General features: G+C 37.9%; 1 protein-coding gene across 1 annotated transcript in view; it reads right to left on the minus strand.

Annotated features, from left to right (window-relative positions):
* Window positions 1–16998, minus strand: part of SCFD1 (sec1 family domain containing 1) — a 122106-nt gene that overhangs the window by 35866 nt on the left and 69242 nt on the right. Inside the window, exons 15-19 of the mRNA XM_079767982.1 lie at window positions 15666–15762; window positions 11297–11367; window positions 8676–8755; window positions 6385–6447; window positions 2617–2692 (exon numbers count right to left, since the gene is read on the minus strand). Of these exons, the coding sequence (XP_079624108.1) occupies window positions 2617–2692; window positions 6385–6447; window positions 8676–8755; window positions 11297–11367; window positions 15666–15762 (387 nt within the window). The remainder of the gene's footprint in view (window positions 1–2616; window positions 2693–6384; window positions 6448–8675; window positions 8756–11296; window positions 11368–15665; window positions 15763–16998) is intronic.

The following is a 16998-nucleotide window of genomic DNA, read 5'->3' on the forward strand; positions in this document are numbered from 1 at the left end:
CCACCAAACCAGTATTATATGAAATGCTGAAAGGTATTCTTTAAAAAGAGGAAAAAGAAGAAGAAAGATAAAAATTATGAACAACAAATACATATCTATCAACAAGTGAATCTAAAAGTCAAGTGAATTAAAAATCTGAGGAACAGAATAAACTGGTGAACTTAATAGAATCAGAGGCATAGAATGGGAGTGGATTGATAATTCTGAGGGGGAAAGGGGTGTCTGTGTGGGGAGTATGGGAAGAGACTGGACAAAAAATCATATACCTATGGATAAGGACAGCGGGGGGGAGGTAAGGGCAGAGGGGGGGTGGGAACTGGGTGGTGGGGAGATATGGGGGGGAAAAGGAGAAACAAATGTAATCTGAACAATAAAGATTCATTAAAAAAAAATGTATCTGAAGGAAAGTTTGAAAAATAATCAGCCATCTAATTAAACACAGCAAATTTGGATTTTTCACTCTTCTTTAGTAATGCTAGACTTTTTTTTTTGTTAAATATAAAAATATCATTGATGTTTCTCTCTCTCTCCCTTCCAAACTCTGATTTCAGAGTTTGGAAGGGAGAGAGAGAGAAACATCAATGATGAGAGAATATCATTGATCGGCTGCTTCCTGCATACCCCACACTGGGGATGGAGCCCAAAACCCAGCATGTGCCCTGACTGTGAATCCAACCATGATCTCCAGTTCATAGGTCGGCGCTCAACCACTGAGCTACACCAGCCGAGATGTTTGTTTTTTAAAATATGCTTTTTTTATTATTAGTTTTTTTTTGAGAGGAAGAGAGAGGGATAGAGAGATAGAAACATTAATGAGAGAGAAATATCAATCAGCTGCCTTCTGCATGCCCCCTTTTGGGGATGGAGCTGGCAACCTAGGCATGTATCCTGACTGGGAATTGAACCGTGACCTCTTAGTTCATGGGTGGATGCTCAACCACTGAGCCACACCGGCTGGGCGCCTACATGATTTTTATAATAAAATGTTTTTATTTATTCAAATAACAATTAAATACCTATTTTTGCAAAGGATCATGTAAAAATTCAAAGATGGGGACGAAATTATTGGCTCTCAAGGAACTCATCAAGAAGTAAAATATTGTATGTCAATTATGTCTCAATAAAACTGGTTAAAAAAGCAAAACAAAAATAAAATATCAATATAAAATACTAATGTAAACATTTTAAGAAGTATGAAGAAATTCAGAGAAAGAAAATATCTATTTTCTTCTGAAAACAAGTAAGCAAACAATATTCACATATGATTAACTGAAAATTAACTCCAGCTCTTTTCTTAATTTAGCCTTAAAAACCTTCTCATTATAAATTGAAATATTTATGCAAATATTATGTCTCAGATTTGCTTTAAAATATCCCAGTAAAAATAGATAAAAATTTTTAAAAATGTAGGTAGGGAAGATAAAATAAGAATGAAAGGATCTTGAGTTGAAGCTTGGTGAAAGGTTCAGGAGAGTTTGACATACTAATGTATATCTGAAAATTTCCATAAAAGAAAATAAAAACCAAATTATCTTTGAAAAAAACAAATTAATGACTCTCTGATGCAGAATAGCTATACCCTATATAAGAAAGATGTAATATGCAAATGGTCATTACGCCGTGAAGTGTAACGACCGACTGCGTAACGACCAGATCACGGATTAGCAGGAGGGTGGGGCAGCGAGCTACAAGCAGGTGGTGGAGAGCTACAGGAGGGGGCAGGGCAGCAAGCTATGAGAGGGGTGGGGGGGAAGGGGGACGGAAGGGGGAGGGAGGTCAGGGGGAGCTACAGGAGGGCGGGGCAGTGGGCGAAAAGCTATTGGAGGGCCGCAGCGAGCTACTGGCGAGCTACTGGTGAATGGATTCGTGCGCAGGGCTACTAGTAATAGAATAAGAGAAAAACAATACAAATACAAAAACCATTTAAAAATGTCATATGTGTAAAACTAAGACAGGTATTCCAAAATGAAATTAAATGATAGTTTTATTACCCCAATACATAAATTATACTTAAAAATTTTTAAAAATATATTTTTATTGATTTCAGAGAGGAAGGGAGAGGGAGAGAGAAATAGAAACATCAATGATGAGAATCATTGATTGGTTGCCTCCTGCATGCTCCACACTGGGGATGGAACCCGAAACCCAGGCATGTGCCCTTGACCAGAATCGAACCCGGGACCCTTCAGTCCACAGGCTGACGCTCTATCCACTGAGCCAAACCAGCTAGGGCTTAAAATGTTTTACTTATTCTAATTTACACAGGCCTTTAGGCTACTAAATTCATTACTCTACTCTCTTAATATGCTAAAACTTAAATAATATGGATTATGTAGCAGTTTGTTATTCTAAATATGTTTTATTTATTTTTCTCAATTAAGGCACTTTCAAAGAAAAATAAAAATGTCAGTAAAATCCAAGAGCAAATTAAAAGAAAATAAGCAATGACAGACCTCGGAAAAATCCTTAAATATACCAACAAAAGACCCTTGGTTTTATTTTATTCCTAATAGTTATAATTTGAATATATCTAGAAGTTGCTTTAGCTGAGCAACCTGTCAACATGTGAACTTATACTGAAAGATTACCAGTATGTTTTCTAACAAGTGTACTTACTTGCTGTTTCAATACCAGGTTCTTCACTCCTTCCATCACAAACTGCGATCCAGTATTCATGACTCGTGAAAAGAGACTAGGGGCAAAAGAAGAGGATCACAATAAGCATAAACTATCTCTCCAATAGATTATAGATAAAATATTTGCTTAATTACATACCACATGCTGATGCCCTCTATACCTACCATATTTGTTTTCACTAAACAGAAGTGACCTGAGAATTCTGGTATTACTGCTGCAATTTTATTTAACACTGAAAAAGTAATAAAATACTGACTAGTCAATAATTATTAACAAAATGTGAAAATGAAGAACTGCCCTCAAAATAAACATTTTGATTGCTGAGCCTTAGCTATAGCTTTTTAAAAAATTGTTGACAGCATTACAGATGTCCCGGATTTCCTCCTTCCACTAGCCCCTGCCCCACCCCAGGCCTTCATCACACTATTGTCTGTGTCCATGCGCTATGCATATAATATTCTTTGGTTAATCTCTTCCCATCCCTCCCACCCACTCTGAGAGCTGTCAGTCTGTTCCATGTATCCATGTCTCTGGACCCATTTTGATTGTCAGTTTATTTTGTTCATTAGATTCCACATATAAGTGAGATCATGTGATATTTGTGTTTCTCTGACTGACTTATTTTGCCTAGCATAATACTCTCCAAGTCCATCCATGCTGTCACAAAGGGTAAGAGACCCTTCTTTTTACAACTGCATAGTGTTCCATGGAGCAAAATGTACCATAGTTTTTTATTTACTCATCTACTGATGGACACTTGGGCTGTTTCCAGATCTTAGCTATTGTAAATAATGAGCCTTAGCTATAGTTTTTAGGCAAATTATAGTTTGTAGAGAACTACTTGCTTTCTTGGTTGCCTTAATGCTAAAAGGAAAAAACTTAAAGATAGTAAATTAAGTTGCTTTAGGAATTCAAAACACCAACATATTAAAGTGTGTGTGTGTGTATTCCCATAAGTATGATGAGGTCAAAAGTTACTGTTTTCTCTTTATCATAGCAGTTAGATCCAATCCTGCATTGTATATGGTCTCTCTTTCTATACATAAAATCTATCATATAAAATGTGAAGCATAACACACCTGATGAATTTTACCTCGATTCTGAAGAATGTTATCTAAATTTTTAACATCAAAAATACCAACAAATGATTTGCCATACTAGGCTTATATGTGTGTTTCCAACAGCCTCTCTTTGGGGATCAAAGGATGCTTTGTGAGACAGACTGGTAATCCTGTGTTATGGTATCAGAAGGCTAGAGATATCCTTTAAAGCATCCAAAATTTTCTTGTAACACATTTTATTTAAATCCTCAACTACAAGATCCATAAGAAATGTAAGAGGCTTTTACTACTCAATAGGATTTTAAGGCATGAAATTGTTAAGTCTATTTATTACAGTCAACAGTAATTTTTCCAATATATTTTCTTTTTCCCTATCTTGTCCTTATTCCTCTCTGAAATGAAGAGATGGACAAAATCAGAAACAATAGAAAGTAACCTTTGTTGGAATGGACAGTTTTCAGGCGATTCCCTAGTACCAGGCAACTCTGAGGGAGTGTGCTAACCTGTACAACACGACTGTAGGTGAAGTCAGCTGGACTCATTTTGTCAAACACTTATAAAGTTCTGCATTATGACAAGTAATTTTGTTTTTGTAAATGGTTTCATTAAAAGGTGTAGCTCAAGCCCTGGCCAGTGTGGCTCAGTTGGTTGAGCATCGGCCCATGCACTAAAAGGTCGCTGGTTCAATTCCCAGTCAAGGAACATGCCTGGGTTGTGGGCTCGATCCCCAATAAGGGCTGTGCAGGAGGCAGGTGATCAATGATTCTCTCTCATTGATGTTTCTCTGTTTCTTTCCCTTCCTCTTTCTATCTAAAATCAATAACAACACATTTTTAAAAAAAGTGGAAGTGCCAGGCCGGCATAGCTCAGTGGTTGAGCATTGACCTATGAACCAGGAGGTCACGGTTAGACTCCAGGTCATGGCACAGGCCCGGGTTGCGGGCTCAATCCCCAATAGGGGGTGTGGAGGAGTCAGTCGATCAATGATTCTCTCTCATCACTGATGTTTCTATCTCTTTCTTCCTCTCTGAAATCAATAAAAATATATATTTTTAAAAAGTGGTAGCTCAGGATGGGGCTAGGATAAACGTGTTTTTCTCTGGGCTTCATGCTTTTGCTCTAAACAATAAAATATAAGCTAAGAATTTGAAGCTAGTATGGTATGGAAAAGAGTGGTTAAAATTACCTTGTTCAGCTCCTTTGAAAATCGTGCAGACTCTATACGATATTGTGGAGTCAGAAGTCATGCCCAGCCCTGGGGAATTCCTCCCTATTATTTAATAGGATGCCCAGGTCTACCTTGAAGCTAGGTCTTAAGTGCCTAGCTTCAAGTCTATATTAGTTATCAACATTGATGTAAAGATAGCTTTAACCTTCATTTATCTTCTGGAAATGAAAAGTGTAATGTTTTAAGAAGGAAGCAAAAGAAGCCAATAGCTCATACCATGTAAAATATATTAACTTACATTTTAAAATGAAAATTTAAACTAACAAGCTAAAGGCATATTGATATTTATTCTCTATCACAATAAAAATATTCTGCATTCAAAGTGTCAGTGTGTTTTCAAGGCATGAAAGTCTAATTATGGTCTAAAGTACCAGACTTACCCAATCAGAATTATTAAAAACTAGAGGCCCGGTGCATGAAATTCGTGCACGGAGGGGGGTTGTCCCTCAGCCCAGCCTGTACCCTTTCTAATATGGGATCCCTCTCACAATCCAGGACTGCTGGCTCCCAACTGCTTGCCTGCCTGCCTTCCTGATTGCCCCTAACCGCTTCTGCCTGCCAGCCTGATCACCCCCTAACCACTCTGCTGCCAGCCTGTTTGCCTCCAACTTCCCTCCTCTGCCGGCCTGGTCACCCCTAACTGCCCTCTCCTGCAGGGTTGATCACCTCCAACTGCCCTCCCTTATAGGCCTGGTCCCTCTCAACTGCCCTCCCCTGCTGGCCATCTTGTGGTGGCCATCTTGTGTCCACATGGGGGCAGGATCTTTGACCACATGGGAGCAGCTATATTGTGTGTTGCAGTGATGATCAATGTGTATATTACTCTTTTATTAGATAGGATAGAGGCCTGGTACAGGGGTGGGGGCCAGCTGGTTTGCCCTGAAGGGTGTCCCAGATCAGGTGGGGGTTCCCTTGGGGCGTGGGGCAGCCTGAGTGAGGGGCCTGTGGTGGTTTGCAGGCCGGCCACGCCCCATGGCAACCCAAGCGGAGGCCCTGGTATCTGGAATTTATTTTCCTTCTACAATTTTTGTAGCCTGGAGCGGAGCCAAGCCTGGGGCTGCCTCCGAGGCTGGCAGCCATTTATGTTGGGGTTATAATTGAAACTTTGTTGCCTTAAGCGGGTGGGCCCGGCCAGGGTGTGTGGAAAGCTTTGCTTCCCCTGTTGCCGGTGGCAAGCCTGGCCTGCTCTCTCAAGCTCCATTCTGCCGCCATTTGTTTGAAGTTGTTTACCTTCTATAATTGAAACTTTGTAGCTTGAGTGGAGGCTTAGGCCTGACAAGGGCAGGCGGAAAGCTTGGCTTCCTCTGTTACCTAGGAAACTTTGCTCTCTGTGGCTGTAGCCATCTTGGTTTGGGTTAATTTGCATGCTCGCTCTGATTGGATGGTGGGCGTGGCTTGTGGGTGTGTCAGAGGTATGGTCAATTTGCATATTTGTCTATTATTAAGTAGGATACTTACCCCATTGGTTTAGTAGTAGTGTTGCCATAGCTGGTAGGAGCTGAGGCCATCTTGGCAAAAGCCCTAAGAAATAAAACAGTTATATGTAAATGTCGGTTACTAGAGCTAACATTCAGTATCATGGTATTAAAATATATATTGAGCCCAGCTGGTGTGGCTCAGTGGTTGAGCTTTGACCCATGAACCAGGAGGTCACGGTTTGATTCCTGGTCAGGGCGTATGTCCGAGTTGTGGGCTTGATCCCAAGTGTGGGGCATGCAGGGGGCGTGCAGGGGGCAGCTGTTCAGTGATTCTCATCATTGATGCTTTTCTCTCTCCCTTCCTCTCTGAAATGAAAAAAATATATATTTAAAAAAATATGTATTTATTGACAGAGAAGGGTCGGGGGAGGTAGAAGAGGGTACAGATTGGATACATGGTGATGGAAAGAGACTTGACTTGGGGTGGTAATACAATATACAGATAATATATTATAGAATTGTAAACCTGAAACCTATATAATTTATTAACCAATAAATTCAATAAAAAATAAAATATCTACTAACTTTAAATTTTAATATGCAGATATTTTCTGAAAAAAGAAATCATTTTTAACTAATAAAATACCATTATTTCAGTATAATTAGCACCAAAACAATTATAGAAACCAAAATTATGTGTATATATGTGTGTGTGTGTGTGTATATACATATATATACATATATATATATATTAGAGGCCCGGTGCATGAATTCGTGCATGGGTGGGATCCGGCCAGCCTGGCCAGGGGGAAGGAACATGGGCGGTTGGCTGGCCTGCCTGCTGGTCGAACTCCTGGTCAAGGGGACAATTTGCATATTAGCCTTTTATTTTATAGGATATACACTGAGTGGCCAGATTATTATGCGTTCAGAGATCATAATAATCTGGCCACTCAGTGTATATATACACACATATAAATACACACACACACACACACACACGTATGTTCATATACACACACAAGGATGGATAAACGAATTTTAAGGATATTATAAATGATGTCATCTAAATTTTGGCTCAAATATCACTTCTCAGAGACTTTTCATATCTCCCCAATAAATTTAATCATCACTCTCAACAAGTTAAGATCTTATCACTGCTTTATATCACTTAATATGATTTAATATTTTGTTCATATGTTTGCTTGATTTATTGTTCCCTCAACACAAACAAACTCAATATGTAGGGGCCTTCCTTAGCATGCTCACTATTGTATTCCTGATGTCTACAAGAGTCCCTATGCACACAGACAAGGGAAATAATTATTTATTAATTATTTATAAATAAACATATCAGGGAATACTGTGGTAAACTACTTTTTCACTTTCAATATAACATGAACACTGCCCAATGTCATTAAATAAGTCTTCTACAATGATTTTTTAATGACTCTGTTGCATTTTAACTTATGGAAATACCATAATTAATTTACTAATCTTATTGTTGGACATTTAGGTTGGTTTTCAAAATTTCATTATTAAATTGCTTCTAAATTTTAGAACTCTAATACTCTTTGGGATAAATCCTCAAGAGTAGAAGTTCTAGACCAAGGGCATTTTATTTTTTAAAAAAATTAAAACTTTAGCCCTAGTTGGTCGGCCTGCAGACTGAAGTGCCCTGGGTTTGATTCCAGTCAAGGGCATGTACCGTGGTTGCAGGCTCCTCCCCGGTCTGGGCTCTGCTCAAAGCATGCAGGAGGCAACCAATCGATGTGTTTCTCTCACATCAGTATTTCTCTCTGTCTTTCCCTCTCTCCACTCTCTAAAAAATCAATGGGAAAATATCCTCGGGTTAGGATTAAAAAATAAATAAAAAAAATTAAAACTTAAAAAAAAAAAAAGTTTATACTATCCAGCAAAATTGAGACAATTTATATTTCTAATAGCAGAGTATAAATGCACCAACTAATTTGCTTGCATCCTGGGCACAATATTTTGTAAATCTTTGCATTATGTTAATTTGCATTTCTCTGAGAACTAGTGAAATTAAAACTTTCTTTTAATGTTTTTGAGACATTTGACCCAAAACTTCATTCTTTGACTTTCTCATCTTATCAGTGAAGAGAATATAAACATGTCTGGAAAGAAAAACATCATTATTTTGTGTAATATTTAGTTGTGAATAGGGAGGGACAGATAAGAAAATATTCATACCACTGAATAAAATATATTAAGCCATTATTCAATTTTCTTAGTAACATTGCCATTTTCTTGAGAATTCAACTTCCATTCTGCTCTCTTAAATGGTGAAAATTTAAAAGGAAAACTTACTTCCATTGTTTGATATACTGTAAGGGGTTAAGGTTGCATCCTGCATCAGTTAAGGCTTTTTTGTATTGCTCCAAGTCAGCCTAAAATAAGCAAAGAATGATATGACAAAAATTTTACTTTCATGAAAGAAAAGACCATATTGTTTGTTGTCATTTGATTATTCAAAAAAGGTTAGACCAAAGGCACGAGTTTGAATTTGAGGAACCCTAGAGGAGTGGAGTTGTATCTGAAGTGAGTATCCAAGTTGGGCACCTGAGACAAAAATCACATATAATGAAAATTACCTTTGATATGCTCCCAAATCACCTATAAAGCACACAGTTTTGTCATTCCTCAGTAAGGCCAATAGACTGTTTTTTTCTCCACTGTTGAAACAGACGGCCTTTCCTTAAGATAAGCATTAAATAAAAGATTTGGCTTGACCAAGACCATTCAAACGAGACACACAAGAGAAATGACACTGACTGAAGGGAACTGCAGATCCAGGTTTTCCCATCTCATATTCATTGTAGAGGTCAAATTCTTAACTGAATAGAAGCTGTCTTACAACTTAAAAATCATTGTTTTCTCTTTCTTGCTCTTTTTATTTACTGATGAATAAGTCTAGTTGAAATAGTGTAATTTATAGGAGTTTATTAGCAGTGACTTCATTCTAAAAATTTTATAAGAACCTTTAAGCTCATCTTCAACCAGTAATGTTTACTCCTTTGCATTTTTGAGGCTATTAATCTGATATCAGTAGTCATAATTTGCTTCAAACCTCTTAATGGTCACTTAAAGTTATGAAAAAACATAATCCTTATCTATATATATAATCTATATATATAAAAGGCTAATATGCAAAGTGTCCCTTCGGGAGTTTGACCGGGAGACCAGGAGTTTGATTGCTCGCTATGATGTGCGCTGACCACCAGGGGGTGGTGTGGAACACGGTAGAAACTGTGCGGTGGCAGCACACGGGTGGCGAGGGAAGGAGGTGGGGAGGCGGGGAACCGGATCAGCCCTGAGTGCCAGCCAGGCCTAGGGAACCTACCTGTGTACAAATTTCGTGCACCGGGCCTCAAGTAAAACATAAATGACAATAAAATGATGTGGTCAAATTTTAAAAATCTTGAATTAAGTTTTTAAATTATATGTTCTTAAGATAATATTATGAATAGGCTATGAGGATCCCCTAAGATACAGGTATACTTCTATTAATGAGAGTTATTTCTAAAAAGGAAGTGACACTTTCTTACTGAAATAAAATAAAGATCAACTATGTATTCCTAGGATAAAGTAAAATTGGCCGAAAACAAATGATGGGTTTAGTTTGCTGTTTTAACATGCCACAGATTTTTAACCAAAAGCCTTGCAATATACCAGATATTTTTAAAAAAATCAATACTACCAGCAAAGGAAAAGAGTTTACAAGAGCCATATCATTCTAGATGTCATCTGCGAGCTTCTTATGCTTTTTGAAAAGTTGGTAAAATTATACTGAGTTAACATTAGAACGAGTTAAGAGGTTCCTAACTCAACAACAAGACTGATACCAAAATCAGTGCTTTCCTTCAGAGTAAGTTTAATGGCCTATACATACTTAAAAAAAATTTTTTTTCTTCAAAAGCAATTGATTGCTCATTACAGGAAAAAACCAAAACAATAAAATTACCCACAATCCATGCTTTCAGTGAGAAAAAAATCTAGAAGGACCCTTTATCATTTTTCAATCATTCTTAGGAACTTATTCTAACATAAAAGTAGTTATTTTATTGCAATACAAAGTATCTCAACTTTATTTTTATATGAATCATGCGACATGAATCTGAAGTTTACCAAAATCTTATTAAACTACAATCTTTACAGGACTTTTTGGAACACTGCATATTTTTCTTCAAGCAACTCATCTTCTATAATGGACATTAGTTTCAAAACAATTTTAAAAAATTACCAAATTTTTACTTGAGGTTAAAGATAAATTCTTTGGAAGGCAAATAAATATTAGTAGCTACCACTTAAAGAAATGAAACTTTTGCCCTGGTTGGTGTGGTTCAGTTGGTTGGGTGTTGTCCCATGCACTGAAAGGTTGGCGGTTCGATTCCTGGCCAGAGCACATGCCTGGGTTGCAGCTCGATCCCTTATAGGGGGCATGTGGGAGGCAGCCAATTTATGTTTTGCTCTCACACTGATGTGTCTTTCTTTCTCTCCCCATTTCCCTTCCTCTCTCTCTAAAAATCAATTAAAAATAATAATCAAAATACAAAAATACAAAAAAGAAATGCAACTTTTAAGATCATCACATCAAGAGAAATAGTAAAAACAACCTTTCAAAAAGCATAGCAAACTTGGCTAACTTAGTTTAGAATAGCTATTTTCTAGAAATAAAAATTTTGGCTACTTGAAATCAGTTCATATTCCAACAAGTTAAAAGGGGTCAGACATTTAATGAGAGGATAGTTTTCTTGGTGGCAATAAACACTGTTATAAAACTCATCAGTAAATGGAACCAGCCTTAACAAACTATTTTTCTTTTAAAGAAAGGGATGAAGTCATTACTTGTCCATAGTGATTTTTAACCTCTATTTTTTAAACAAACACGTTTTCCCCCCGTTTGCCCAATAAATGAACAGAGATCATACCTCAGAAGGTGCCTGCTGTGCGCTTATATAATAGATAAGAAACAGCCTCATTTTATCTTCTGGAGTTCCTGCTACATAGGGGAAAGCAGAATTTTAAAAACCCTTCATAATTCTGAGTATTTAGTCAACACAAGTATATAAAAAGTCAAGGCATATCTAAATGTGAATCTTGATTTAGCTGATTTAAGGTTATAAACACTTTAATTACAACCAGATAAAAAACAGATATGGAAAAAATTTAAATGCTTTGGGATTAAAGAGATGGGATATGGAAGTATCTCCATTCTTTCTTCCATACTGTACATTACATTGAGATTTACAGGATACTATTGAGATGAAAAGGGGATGTTAGTAATAATTATGGAAAGACAACCGGCATAAAAATGGGACTGTCCTGGGACACAAGTTGTGTGGTCACCCTCGGTATTAGGTTATGAAATCTTGCTGCCTAAAATCATCTAGATCAGCCAAAGGTCATACTTTTCAAATTGGGATCATTAAATATACCTGTCTCCTCTTTCTGAAGGGCATTATGTTACATTTAATGCATTTATATTAAACACTGATGTACTATGCATAACATATTTGTCTAAAATTTTAAGACAAAACAAGATTTTAAAGAAATTTCTTGCTTGCAGTGGGTGCCTTGGGCTACTACTACTACTCCTATAACCCAAAGCCCAAAACTGTCCAGAGAAACTAACTTATTCTCCCCTCTGCTACTGGGTTTACTTGGGTGAAAAGTGGTAACAGTCATAGGTAACTCAGTTTCACTACTCAACAAATAACAATATGCACTCTCACTTCAAACTGTGTCCTAATACTCAAGAAATCGAATTGTTATACTTTATTACAGAATAAAAACAAGGAGAACTTTTTCAAAATATGACTGATGAACCATCAATTTTTTAAAATATGGTTAGAATCTAGACACCCATTCTTAAATTATCCTCACTCCCTATATATGACAAAGATGGTGATAAAGATCTTTCTCCAAGGTTCTCATGTTTACAAATAAATATAGTATCGTGGACACTTTGAATATAAGGTTGAGATTCATGGTCTTGTTTAAATCCTAGGAAAAGCTGACACTTGTGTTTTAGCAGGTAATTAGCCTGCTGGTTCAGGCCAAAGTTCCCACCACCTTCCTGTGGGTTGTGGTTCCATCTCGGATTCTATTTTCAAACCCTTTTGCAGTGCTATGGGGATGTCTCACTGCCCAGTGGCCAATAGGAGAACTGGGAGATCATGTAGCCCTTCACCTCTTAGTCTTTGGAATGTTGTTTAGGATCAGATTCCCATATAGGCAGTTCAGAGGTGAGCCCAGGAATTCATAACTACTTGATGGGGAAGCTTTTCTGAGCTCCTTCCTCTGCAATCTTCCTGGTTCTTCCCAGTTCCCTTGGCCCTTCCTTTTTGGTGCTCCAGCCGAAAAGCTTTGGCTTTAGTTACCCTGCTCCATAATGCATTTCCTGTAACTGACCAGCTAGAGGAAACGAGAAAAAGAGCAACGGGGCTTGCTTTCGGTTCTTGGGACCATAGCTAAGGTGGTAGAGAAAGGGTCCCCTCCCTCCGAGTCGTAGGGGCCTGTGGTTCCCTGCTGTTGCTTTGAATATTCTCAGCATCTAGTAGCATAGCCTTTCTCACGGAAGGCACACATTCTGTTTAAAGAAGGAACAGTTCCCATTCTTCAAGGAGAAACATTTTATAGTTGCTATGTGCTAATAAATGCCTCAGACCTCTGCTAAGGTTTTTAAGAGTCCTGATGGTAAGGGCTATAGAGCATCCAAATACTTAACATGAACGTGAATCACAGGGGAACCGAATTGAAATTGTATCTTTATAGTTACAATTAGTCCAGCGCTTGTAGCCACAGCCTGGATCCTCTTGTCACATGTAAGTTTCTACTGTAACTGCACTCTATTTTAAAGTCAGAGTGTCCAACTCATTATATACTTTCTTTCCCCATCTCAGTCCTGGAATCAACCACTTCTCCAATGAGTCCTAATGTAAAATGGTATTTATAAGCTAAAAGCTTTACTATTGGGGTATTGTTGCTTCTAGCCCTGCTCAATTGGCAGAACTAGATAATGCATATATTGGATGTCCCCCCAAATTTATATATACACTTTGAATAATTATAAAGGCAATGTTTATTAAAATAATTTCATTTTCAAAATTGTGCTATTAGCTGTTCAAGTGTGTATACATTTTTGGGGGGCACTCTGTATAAGTGTATACACACACACACACACACACACACACACACACACACATCTGTATTTATTTCTCTATCTGACAAATACATAGTGAAAACACTAAGTCCATACCAACACCTCCAATTCCAATCCAACATCCCAGGATTCATTCTAGTCCTCTCCCTTTCCTATTTATAACTTCCTTCTCCAACAAGGAGAAACCTGGCTCCCTTTATATTATCTGATATATTTACTTATTTAACCAGCTCCTTGTACGTAACAAATATCATATCTCTGCTGCCATCTTTGCCTGCATGGAGGCCTCCCACTCCACTTGGACACTGATTCCCTACAATGGACCCATCAACATGCCTGGCCACACTGCTCACCCATTTGGGCTGATGTTGGGTTGGCTCCTGTGCAGCGATCTGTTAGAGCTCTAACACCCATGCTGGATTGTTTCCACCTGTGGACACTGCTCACTTCACTCGGACTCAATACCTCATACAAATTATCAACACTCCCATTACCCTACATGTAGATGCCCTTCTCATTTTGCTCAGGTTCCAACATCTTGTTCTGGTCGAAAGTGACACAGGCTTCTGCTTTACATAAATGCCTACATTGCTCAGCCTTATTTAATGTCTTCAAAAGTAAATTGAGAAAGTAGGGGGGAAAGGACAATGAAAGGTTGTTTGCCCTTTTATCACCACACTATTTATTTTAACTTTAACTCAAAAGTTCTTGTAAATAACTCTGAAGTAATGGACTTATGTATATTTTGCATTTTTTTATTGTAAAGTATAAATACTTAAAATGCTATGCTCTCACTACAAATCTAGCTTTTTAAAAGTGTGAGCAAGCCCAGCTATATGGCTCAGTAGTTGAGCGTCAATCCATGCACCAAGAGGTCGCTGGTTCAATTCCTGGTCAGGGCACATGTCCAGGCTGTAGGGTCAAACCACAGTAGGGTGCATGCAGGAGGCAGCCGATCAATGTTTCTCTCTCTTTCTCTTTCTCTCTCTCTCTCTCTCTCTCTCTCTCTCTCTCTCTCTCTCTCTCCTCTCTTTCCTCACTCTAAAATCAATAAAAACATATTTTTTAAAAAGTGAGAGCAATACTTATGGCTTCTCAGAAGTTGTATGAATAGAATCTTTAATTACAAATAATTTGTATGTCTTAAAATTACTTTTTAATTTTAAATAAAGTCAAAAGCTCATACCAGCCCAGCCGATGTGGCTCAGTGGTTGAGTGTCAACCTATGAACCCAGAGGTCACAGGTTCGATTCCCAGTCAGGGCACGTGCTTGGGTTGTGGGCTCAATCCCCAGTAGGGGGCATGCAGGAGGCAACCAATCAGTGATTCTCTCATCATTGATGTTTCTCTCTCCCTCTAAAAATAAAAATCAATAAAAACATATTTAAAAAAAACAACTCTAACTCAAAAACCATCATCAGGTGAGTAACTTTTGTGCAAAATATAAGATGAGTAGAGCTTATATCCTTTTTATTCATTTTGGAAAAGGGCTGAGATTTGAACTGATAACTATTCTGAAATGATTAATAACTCTCTAAAGTTTAGTGATTTTAATATGCTAAAACCCTATGTAGATCCTATAATCATTATAATTGAAAGCAATAATTAAATTACATTTTCCAAATACAAAGAGTGTATCTTATTTTAAGAAAATTTAACATACAAATATGTAGATAATTATAAAATATAAAGGGACTGACTAAAGAGTTTCTTTAAAAGTGAATTCCCTAAATATTTAAAATAGAATTCAGCTTTAGATACATCTTTTTAGAAAACTCGTTAGGTTTAAACCAAATTATTTAGAAAGTGTATCACTTAGAGACACCTGCTTTGAATGTTATACCTTCAAATCTTCCTGGACCAACAGAAATTGAGCTTCAGATGTAGCACTTTAAATGAATATAAAAAGTGCTTAAATACCATTAAAGCAAAGTTCAATGAAATAAAATGCAAATCATTTTTCTACTTTATGAACTGTTATGCTACAAAGTTCTCAATAGAAAAGTTTATTTAATTATCTCATTATTAGCATAAATGGTTAGAAAAAAATAATTCTATTCAGATTTTACTAAAATTGAATATGCTGGATTCACCTGATGTGAAACTTACATTAACATCAAATTTATGGTACATACCATCAGGGTCTGATATTATATCTAGAAGAGATTTATCCAGAGTAGTTTTGCTCATTATTTTTTCTTCATATTCAAAATATACATCTAGTTTTCTTGCCTGTTTCAAAATAAATATTAGGTTAGAATACCTCAAGTAATAAAAACACATTAAGGGCTTCTCAGCTTACAAGTTTTATTTTCTACTAGAGGCCCAGTGCACAAATTTTCGTGCACTGGAGGGGGTTCCCTCAGCTTGGCCTGCCCCCTCTCAGTCTGGGAGCCCTCAGGAGATTTCCTACTGATGGCTTAGGCCTGCTGGCCTCCCTCTGCGGGAGGCAACCGGGAGGATCAGGGGAAGGCGCCACCCCTATCACCCCACTGCTGATGCCAAAGCCAGTCACCGGGGCTGCCGACCCTTGGCTCTAGCTTCTTAGCGCTAGCCCCACCCCCCGCCCACTTGTGTGTGTAGGGGCGATCTGGGGCCAGGCCAGCTGGGGGAGGGGCTGGGGGAGGTTGAGGCACCCTGTCCAGCCTCTGTGGAGGCTCCAGGACTGTGGGCCGCCCCGCCTCTCCTAGCGCCGCCTCTGTGGACAGAAGGGCCACGCGGCGCAGGTGGAACCGGCCCAGGCCCACCGGCTCTGCCCTGCCTCTCCCGCGCCACTGGCCCTGGGCCCTCGCAGCTGCTGCAGCTTTGTCCAGAAGGACATCTGTTCTAATTAGCATATTACCCTTTTATTGGTATAGATGATCAATTTTAAAAGCAAACGTTCATTTCCTAATAGAATTTATTTTAAAGTTTCTTACTTCTGATCATACACTTTATGTAAAAAAACACCCAGATTCAAACCTCAGAGGGAAGGTAGGGGAGGGTGGGGGTAAGGGGAGAGATCAACCAAAGGACTTGTATGCAATGGACACAGACAACAGGGGGGTGAGGGCATGAGTGGGGGGGAGATGGGGGAGGATGAGGACACATATGTAATACCTTAATCAATAAAGAAATTAAAACAAAACAAAACCCAGATTGCTCCTTTGTTTACCATATTTGACTTATAAATTCAAAGTTAATTGTCACATTTGTATTAGCAAAGATAAAAACCACACAAATCTCAACTACTGTATACATCAGTAACTAGCTAACAAATAATATTGTATTCCATGCAAATTAGTCGTCATGTAATGGTTATATATTTTTTTTGTAAAGAAATCTACATATTTTTACTTAACTGAATAGAAAGTTACCCTAAATTATTTTCAATAGTTTTTAAATAAAACTGTTTTTCCTCATTAATACCCCACTTAATACTTTGAAGTTTTAGGTATTAGAAAAGTAGTCAAGCTTAGCTTTTTGGTA

The sequence above is a fragment of the Cnephaeus nilssonii genome (assembly GCF_951640355.1).
Source record: "Cnephaeus nilssonii genome assembly, chromosome: 4".
NCBI classification, from domain to species: domain Eukaryota; kingdom Metazoa; phylum Chordata; class Mammalia; order Chiroptera; family Vespertilionidae; genus Cnephaeus; species Cnephaeus nilssonii.